The sequence below is a fragment of the Quercus robur genome, chromosome 7 (assembly GCF_932294415.1).
Source record: "Quercus robur chromosome 7, dhQueRobu3.1, whole genome shotgun sequence".
Taxonomy (NCBI): Eukaryota; Viridiplantae; Streptophyta; class Magnoliopsida; order Fagales; family Fagaceae; genus Quercus; species Quercus robur.
The window spans coordinates 12,564,781-12,574,207 of record NC_065540.1 but is presented as its reverse complement, the minus strand read 5'-3'; the positions used below and the strand labels follow the sequence as shown (position 1 = coordinate 12,574,207).

Sequence of the window (9,427 nt, the reverse complement as noted above, 5' to 3'; positions counted from 1 at the left end):
TTTTTAATGGAACTTGGAGCTGCCAAGGTGCTGTTTGGCCTAACAATTAATAAGCTAAAATATTGATTGGACCAAAGTAGTCCGAAATGGATTGAATTGGACCGAAGTGGACTGAATAAACCAAATTGGAACGAACAAGACCGAATTGCATTTAGGTTGATAGAATTAGACCAAATTGGATTGAAATTTACCAAATAGACAAAAATGGACCAAAGTAGACCAAATTGGACCAAAATAGACCAAACCATTATTAAATCAACCGAACTAGACCAAAGTAGGCCAAATTGATCAAAATTCTACATAATGTGCCTCAACCAGAATGTAACAATAATAAATATTAGGTTTTAACTTTTAGATATTATATATATAGATATTAAAGGTAAATTTTTTACAATAATATCATTTTCACTTGTATCTATCACTAACACAATTTCTATCATTCGTTGATCAGCAGTTGTAAAAAAAAATATTTGTGAAAATTTTTGCAGATTTATTGATTGTTTAACTCTAAAATAAAACAATCATGTAGTCTGCTATGTGTTGCTGTGGGCCAAAATACCAATAGAGCAACCTGGTGTTGAATGATATGATTTTCTAGTTTCCCAATAACGCATTTCTTTCATGTATGTCGCCCGTCTTTGGGATTAATGTTAAGAAATAGTACAGATTTGAATCAATGTGTATTCAACTCAACCAACCTAAACCAACTTTCCATATTTGTTTCAAAACAAGTGGTTTTCAACTTTTTGAAGAACATAAAATGATAAAATTAAAGAACTTCTCCTCGCTCCCCTCTTTCTCACTCCATTAATCTTCAAAGTTCAAAGTTAGTGGCTCTTCCTCATGTTTCTTATATATTTTTGTTTAAATTTTGAGCAAATTCTCAAAATGAGTTTATCTTTACTTGAGACTTTGTTTTGGCGGGCTTGCAATTTAGAGATAAATTGGACAAGCACAAGGCAAAGAAAGCAAGGCTACATTAGTGATTTAAGTTTAAATTGATCCCTAGAAATGACAGGGAAGCAACATGTTATCGAGAAAACAATGATCATCATTATTATCCAGCAAAAAATATTCTCTATGTTTCTCTTGCAGGACCCTTCATCTGAATTAGCAAAATGAAGAGGCAGCGAGAACTGAAAATATTATTATTTTCTAAACAGCCTCCATTGCTGCAGGCGCAAAGCACTTGAAAAATCCATAAGCTCTATGCTTGTATACATTTGTGGTCAAGAAGATTCTATACTTCTGACAAACTTCTTAGCCTGTCATGAAGAAGAAAAGCAAAACAAAGAAGAAAAGATGAGCAAGCTTTTCCAGAACACTCTTATAAATGCAAAAATATACATAAAAAGAGAGAGGCTTGTTCTTGCATTACTGTTGTCCCCTGGTTCAAGAGGCAATAGAAGATCTCCTTGAACAAATTCTCTTAATATTATTCTAATGTTAATACAGAAGAATCTAAACCCCCAATTACTGATATGGGCTTTTTGATCCTACTACAAATTATGATATCTTACCGCTGAAGCAGAAATTGGAAACTGGTGTATGAGCAAACACGAGAAAATGCAAGACACTTTAAAAGAGGGAATTGCAATATCAAAATCAAAATATATAGATTGCAATTTGTACCTGCTCTAATGTTAGAAACATGATCACATTCCAAGATCCCAGCCGACCAAAATTTGGGATAAAGCCCTTGTAAAAAGCCAATGGTCCCTGCAGGGTGTTAAAATGCTAAGTTTAACATTGATATGGAACAAGGCCCTCCTACTAACAGAATAATTTCTCATGTAATGAAAACTTAGAAATTAAAGAGAGATCTCTAGTTTTCTTTTCTTTTTTACTTTTATATTTTTAATCACAGAAGCATTTTTTTTTTTTTTTTTAATATAAGAATCAAGGAAGAATGTAATAATGCAATGCAAACCTTCTACTTCTCTTTTTTTCTTTTTTTCCTGGAAATGAAATATGATTCATACATCTATGTGAACAGACTCAAATCAATTTGCAGTTACAAAAGCTTTTCGCTAGACCATCTCACACACAATGACCCCACAAGAGGAGCATTAGCAAAAAGGCAAAATGACATCAGAAGTCACCAAATTTTATGTCACACTTTTGCAACTTTCTATAGGTTGCAGATGTTCCTTTTCTTACCCACCCAACCCACTGAATAAAAGAACGAGTTCTATTAGAGTCAAAGAAGAGAAAACATACGTCATTCTTCAAAGTTTTGACGAAACAATCAATTGTGCTTTTGTATGCAGAATCTCCCATCATTCTTGACTTAACCTGTCAAAAGAAAACCATTAAAGCAATTAAATTTGTCTGACTTAAAACATCAATAGGATGAAGCAACACCTTTACTGCAGCAAAACGAGAAGGCACAAAAAGAGAAAGAGGAAGCATAGTCCTGAACAAGTTGAAAAGATAACAGGCAACCAACTCAGTCACTAAAAATAAAAACAAGTCTTGAACCAAACATACTTTCACCTGCACAAAAGTGACCAGCTTTCCAATCTTCCATTTGGATGCCAGAACTACTTAAAAAATTTATAATCACAGCTTAAATTGAAGGCCCATGGTGGTCACACAGGGCACACACTTGACACTTTGGCATTTTCAGGTCTCTGCATCTTTGAGAGTAGTATTGACCAGTGTGTGTTGACAGAACCAATGAATGTCTTTTTTCCCATTTTAAAGACATTTTATGTAAGGATGAGTGGTGGGTTTCCTGTTAAAGTCACCGCTAGGGGAAGCAGCACTGCAACAGACTTTCCAATTGAAGAAGGCAGTGTGTAGCCATGGGCTGTTCATGATGGCACCTAACCAGTGGAACCCTCTCTCCAAGACCCTTATCTGACCACTCCATCTTCTCAATTTAGAAACCAAAAGCTCAGGGATCTGCATCCCAAGACAAGTGGGACAAGTATGTCCACATTTATGACACCTATTCTCTCTCCCTGCAACATAAACTCTATCATTGCTAATACTCTCTTAGGACTGTATTATTCTCTTTCTGGTTGTAGTATTACTTAATTTGGTGAGTACTGTACTGGGACTGATAATATTCCAATATGGAATTGGCTCAAAGATGATGGATAAATTTTCTTAATCACAGGATTCACAGCTTGAATAGAAGTTTTCTATCATCACACAGTTATAGTAACAATGACAACATTATAAGAATGGGGGTGGTGGAATCCACTGTCGACATGCTACATGTTCACTGACACATAGGAGGGATTCCCATGTTAATATGTAAAAGCTGCATAGTCTTATCCTCAGTTAACAAGATCATTTTAATTCTTCATCTTGCATAATAGTTACCAAAGAGATACCACTACAAAGTCCAGTCAACAGCATATCCAAAATCAAAAGCATATCAGAAAGAGATCATATGTGAGTCAAAATGCTGCTTAATGTAAATTGACACCATGCACCAAAATATAATAAAAAAACTGTTCAGAAAGAGAACATGTGTGAATGTAGATAGATTACCACATCAACCGGGGATCCAATACAGACTGCAAAAAACCCTGCCCCAAGACCAGAAAGGAGATGAGTGAAGACATTATCAGTGAACCCTGGAATTTTCAAGATTGTCTGCATTGAAATAAAATACACCAATTGGTTAGGAGTATCAAAAAGAGTTTTACTCCAAGAGACAGCAAAGTTTAACCATCATGAGTTTTTTTATTATAGAATTTACCTGCTTCACTTGATCATAGCTGGCTAGTTCAGCAGCATTTATAATAGCATTTCGTGCTACATTGGGCCCGACACCAGTCCAAAGAGCCCCAAATCCTTCCTAATAGTTAAGAAACAATTTAGGAAAAGAGAATAAAATTATCAACCGAAAGGAGACCAAGTGACATTCATTTCTAATCTCAAAGGTTTGATGCACAACCTGTTTCACAATTGTCGAATAAGCATTTAGAGCTCCACTATAACGCCTTGGAACACCAGGTGGTAATTTTCCTTCAGCTTGAAGTCTAACCTTCACAAGATCAGTTGGATTTGCTACCATAATTGCCAGGGCACCTATTTCATAAGACAAAGACTCGTCAAAACAAAAATACTCTCTTAACTAGCAAATTAAAAAATAATAATAATAATTACAAAAACTCCAACAATGTGCTCACCAGTGGTAAGTCCGGCAAGTATTTTCTTGGACAAAGGAGCATCTCCAACAAAGTCCTTGCCCACGTATAAGTTTTTAACCTGTCAAGCAGACAGTTAATATAACCATATCAGAAATCAGCAAGCAAACAAAACATTTACATTTAGAATAATTCAATAAGCACCGATTTAAAAACTCACTGGTTCATACAACCCAATTCTCAAACCACCAAACAGGCACTGACGATGTAATCCTGGGACAATGCCTTTCCATAGTGCCGCCAAACCTTCTTCCCTCCCAATGGTGGCAACCGTGCCCAGCATACCCTTGTATTTCGGTAAGGTCAATCCATCCCCTGCAATGGGTTTCTTCTGGAGCTGAAGCCTAACTTTTGCAGTGTCCAAAGGAATAGTACAAATCTGCATCAGGTTCAAGTTCATGCAGCTAAATATTTCTTTTATCAATAAGTTACACACACAACGCACCCAATTGGTTTTGAATCCCTGACCTCACCCTCCGACCATTCTTATTGTTTAAACAAATGAACTCTTAAAACTCAATTGTACCAAAATTCAGCAATTAGAACAACATTATCATTAAATGGATTAATCCATCCATTGTAAAATGAGTAAATTGGATTTTGCCACGTCATCAATAATTTAAGCAGATACCAAACCAATAATAGTCGACATTTGTTTAAAAGCCGATGACATAACAAAATCCAATCCGCTCGAGTTAAGAACTTTAAGAACTCCATACTTGAGTTATCCTAAGAGCTCTAAAGGATCCTTGTCCAACCAAAATTGACTCATTATCTAACCAAAGCATCTAGCACAGAGGTCATGCTTTCTCCAAGCTATGTATAATGCTCACATTCAACGTGGAAATGTGCAAGTGCAATCAATTTGTTTTAGTGAATCCAATTTTTAAGACCTAGAAAATTGATTTGCTAAACTCAGTGTCTCAGATAGCCACATCTCTCACATATCAATGATATCGATAAGAACAAATCATAACTAGCCTTCACAAAATTCTTTAATATTTTATAATAATTTTCAAAACGGAACAGCTTATTAAGTTATTTCACTGTTAAAAGAAAATAAAAACAAAATTTTAAAATTAAAAACACACAACCAAACAAACAAACAAACAGTCTTACAGATACCATTTGATCAATCACCAAACAGAGAAACAGAGAGAGAGAGATCGCAAGGTACAAACTAGAAAATTGTTGATTCAATTGAAGGATAATGTTGCTAACCTTTTCACATGCACAAACGATATTAATATAATCTATTAAAAATCCAAATATGATTTAAAATTAATGAACAATGAGTGATTTTAATTTTTTATAAATTTTTTGAAGTACCTCGGCGAAACAAGCGGCAAAAGCGCTGCTAGCGAAAGTTCCGACGAAGGAGATATCGGATTTCGACTTGCTATCGGCCACCATTGCGTAAAACGAACGACGGAGCTATCAGGCGGAGAGAGAGAGAACAAAACGACTAGTGTTTTTTGTTGTGCGGAAAAAAAATGAGAGAGAGAGAGAGAGCGTGTGTGTGTGTTTGTGTGTTGTATGGGGCAACGGGAATCTCGGGAAAAGGAAAGAAGCGAGTATGGAAGGTAGGCAGACTCTCTCTCTCTCTCTCTCTCTCTCCTCTGCTGCAGTTTATTCAGTTTTTTTTTTTTTATCTTTCTTCTTCGCCAGCTTTTATTTATTCTTTGTTTTCCTCCCCACTTGTGTGAAATCATTATTTCTTTGGTTTTTGTTTTTTTTTTTTTTTTGGGAGGAGTTGCTTTTTGTTTACTTTTGTTTCTTAATTTCTTTCTACTTATTTATTAAGTAAAAAAGATATGTTAGTTTAATCAAGTGACATTTTTTTCTCTCTTTTTAAGGAATGATTTCCCAATTATTGTAGTTGCAATCATTGTTTAGTTTAATTCTAAAGTAATGTTCTTCTCCCTTAATAGACATCCATTTAAGTTCTTGGTTGTCTTAGGTAAGTTTTTTTTTTTTTTTTTTTATTCTCAAATTTTGAACTTTTTTGTGTATATTTTTATTTTAGTTTTGGTTATTGTATTTCATTTGTATGTGTTGAGTTTTTCAATTAGACTATCATTAGAAAAAAAAATCGATATTAAGGAACTATTTTACAACATAAATTAAACATAACTCAAACAGCAATGATCAAATTCATTCCACATCTTATATTAAGGTAATACAAAGCATAAAGAGAATTTTAATATATAAAAATAGATAAACACTTATAAAGATTAATCTCTAAACAATTAGAACTTAAAGTAATTTTTTATTAAAATTATTTACTTATTTTATATAATTTATTATTACCATTTATTTAATAATTTAGTTTTAAAAATTTTGGCTTAAATATGAATTTTCATATACTACCGTGTGTGTATATATATTTGTTTTTTCCCGCTCTTTGAATTTTCTGCGGCCGTTTATTAATTCATACATTGAAATGGGATAACTACAAGTCGCCACGCACAAAGGAGTACGGACCATATAAGGAAAACAAAGAGGATATAACAGTAATTTTGCATAATTGATTATTTGGTCTGCCCGGATTGGTCAAACATGGGCCAAGATAGCAAGTGACACCTGTACATACCAAATACTTACAAAACTACCAAACGTACGTGTCCTTATCGACTTTGACGTAGGTAACTTGACAAAAAAATAATTTTAAAGTCAAAGTATTTTTTTTTTTTAAAGGGAAATGCTAACCAATGCTCTAAAAACATTAGTTAACAATTTATTTAAAGAAAATTTTTATGAGAAAAAAAATTAATATTTTGATATCTTTTTTCATTTCCTATAAAAATAGTGTCAAAATTTTCTTAAAATTGATTATTAACTAATATTTTAAAACACTCGTTACTATGATTTTTTTTTTTCATGGCCAACAACTTTTGGATTTGGATGATGAGTCGTGTATCCTGGCACTCATAAGTAGTCCCTTTTTTTTCCTTTGAATAGAAAGGAGTAATTTTTCCAAATAAAAATAGTCATTTTACAATAATACAATTTCAACTCACACTTCTTACACGTCAGTTCGTACACGCTAGTTTATAATAATCCACAGTCATAAAAAATATAGAGCTCGTTTGGTAAGAGATTTTTAGTAATATTTTTTAAGTGTTGTGGAAATACATATAGGTTAAAAAATATTGCAAAAATACGTGTTATGATGATATTGAAAATTGTTGTTTAAACAACAGTACCAAATGGGCCCATAATGAGATAAATAATTTAAACTACTTTTACATCTTTTTATTGGAAATAAATTTTGAAAATATAATCGTTGAATTTTTAAGTTGTTTATATTCTTAATATACACGTCAAATTTCGTTAAATTAGATGTTATTGGACTATTTTCTATTTGATTAATAAACTTATTTTTTATATATAATTTTAAATCACAAAAGTTTGAAAATTTTAAATATTTGATTGATGACATAACTATTGATTTTTAATCTTATTGAAATTTTGCAAGTATGAGAGATATAATAAGAACATACAATTCAACGGTTAAATTTTGAAAATTCACATCTAATAAAAAAATAATAAAAAAATATTGACAAAGTTTGAACAGTTTTTGTCTAAACTAGTTTGGAAATAAACTTTTTCCCAAAAAAAAAAAAAAAAAAAAAAAAAAAAGGAAGTAATGACTTGACTCTCTTGGCCTTTCGATGATTATTCTAATCCTTACGCATGAAACACCCAAAAAATCTATTAATAATATGGTGAATTGAATATAAGATTTCAGATTTTATGTCACGTCCGAGATCTTGGAACTTACCATCAAGAGAACGTATAGGAATTGTAATTGGTTAATATAAAGAAGTACATAAAAGCCAATGGGATAAGAATATATGGTTTCCACATGGGCCATTTGTGATGTATGGAAGCAGTGGCCTGTGATTGTGAATCATCATCAAGCAGAAGGATAAAAGTTCCAATGACAAGTTGTATGATACAACTTGTATCATTGGTGCATAGTGCAGCCTCCCAAGTATAGTGGAATTTGACTCGTGCCTCAACTATACAGTTGATTAAGTTCTTTGGGTGATATCAGCTTGTTGAAACTTGAAAGAGGACAGCTTTATTGATTCTAGAAGAGTATATATGTGGTCAAGTTGAGGAAACTAAAGAACATCACTATATCAACAGCATCATATTCCTGATAGTAATTAAGGAACGATTCATGGTGTATCTAGATTTAATCACAATTTATTGACTAACTTGACATTAGAATGAAAGCAGGAAATCACTTTGAAGACTTTTGAGGTACCAACAGCATCCACACCAAAAAAAAAAAGTTCTAATTTTCTGTGAAAGGTAGAAACAAATTATACGATCAAAAAAAGTTCTAATTTAAAATTAATGAATAATGAGTGATTTTATTTTTATAAATTTTTTGGAAGTACCTCGGCGAAACAAGTGGCGAAAGCGCTGCTAGCGAAAGTTCCGGCGAAGGAGATATCGGACTTGGACTTGCTATCGGCCACCATTGCGTAAAACGAACGGCGGAGCTGGCAGGCGGAGCGAGAGAGAGAGAGAGAGAAAAACGATTAGTGTTTTTTGTTGTGAAAAAAAAAATGAGAGAGAGAGAGAATTGTATGGGTAACGGTAATCTCAGGAAAAGGAAAGAAGCGACTATGGAAGGTAGGCAGACTCTCTCTCTCTCCTCTGCTGTAGCTTATTCATTTTTTTTTTTTTTTTTTAATCTTTCTTCTTCGTCAGCTTTTATTTATTCTTTTGTTTTCCTCCCCACTTGTGTGAAATTATTATTTCCTTGCTTTCTGTTTTTTTTGGGAGGAGTTGCTTTTTGTTTACTTTTGTTTCTTAATTTCTTTCTACTTATTTATTAAGTAAAAAAAATATGTTAGTTTAATCAAGTGGCATTTTTTTCTCTCTTTTTTTAAGGAATATTTTCCCAATTATTGTAGTTGCAATCATTGTTTAGTTTAATTCTAAAGTAATGTGAAAGATAATACAATTTTTATTACATAAAATTTTGAAATTGATTATCTTAAATCACAAAAAGTTACAGTTATTACAAAATCTTTTTGTAATAAAATTTAGAATATATTTAGTATTTTCCTTAATTATAATAGTCTCTTTTTTTTTTTTTACTTTATTTAAAATCAAATTTATAGTTTTTTTTTTTTTTTTTGGAGAGATTTTCAACCTATGGCGTCCGCTCTTGATGAGCGCTCTTTATCATCAGACCAAGACACCAATCAGTTTTTGGTGTAGGCGGGGATTGAACCCTA

At 32.6% G+C, this 9,427-nt stretch overlaps 1 protein-coding gene across 2 annotated transcripts; it reads right to left on the bottom strand.

The window, feature by feature from the left end:
• Nucleotides 1–957: 957 nt before the first annotated feature.
• LOC126692293 (mitochondrial uncoupling protein 1) lies at nucleotides 958–8,752 on the bottom strand. 2 transcript variants are annotated; one of them, XM_050387848.1, is made up of 9 exons: nucleotides 8,579–8,752; nucleotides 4,327–4,545; nucleotides 4,149–4,227; nucleotides 3,914–4,047; nucleotides 3,716–3,814; nucleotides 3,505–3,609; nucleotides 2,221–2,295; nucleotides 1,633–1,719; nucleotides 958–1,265 (listed from the first exon to the last, which is right to left on the bottom strand). In XM_050387848.1, the coding sequence occupies exons 1-9, from the start codon at nucleotides 8,660–8,662 to the stop codon at nucleotides 1,230–1,232; spliced, it is 918 nt and encodes a 305-aa protein (XP_050243805.1). In that variant the 5' UTR covers nucleotides 8,663–8,752; the 3' UTR covers nucleotides 958–1,229. The 2 variants fall into 2 exon arrangements, with proteins under 2 accessions (XP_050243805.1, XP_050243804.1); XM_050387847.1 differs by lacking the exon at nucleotides 8,579–8,752 and adding an exon at nucleotides 5,496–5,796.
• Nucleotides 8,753–9,427: the final 675 nt, after the last annotated feature.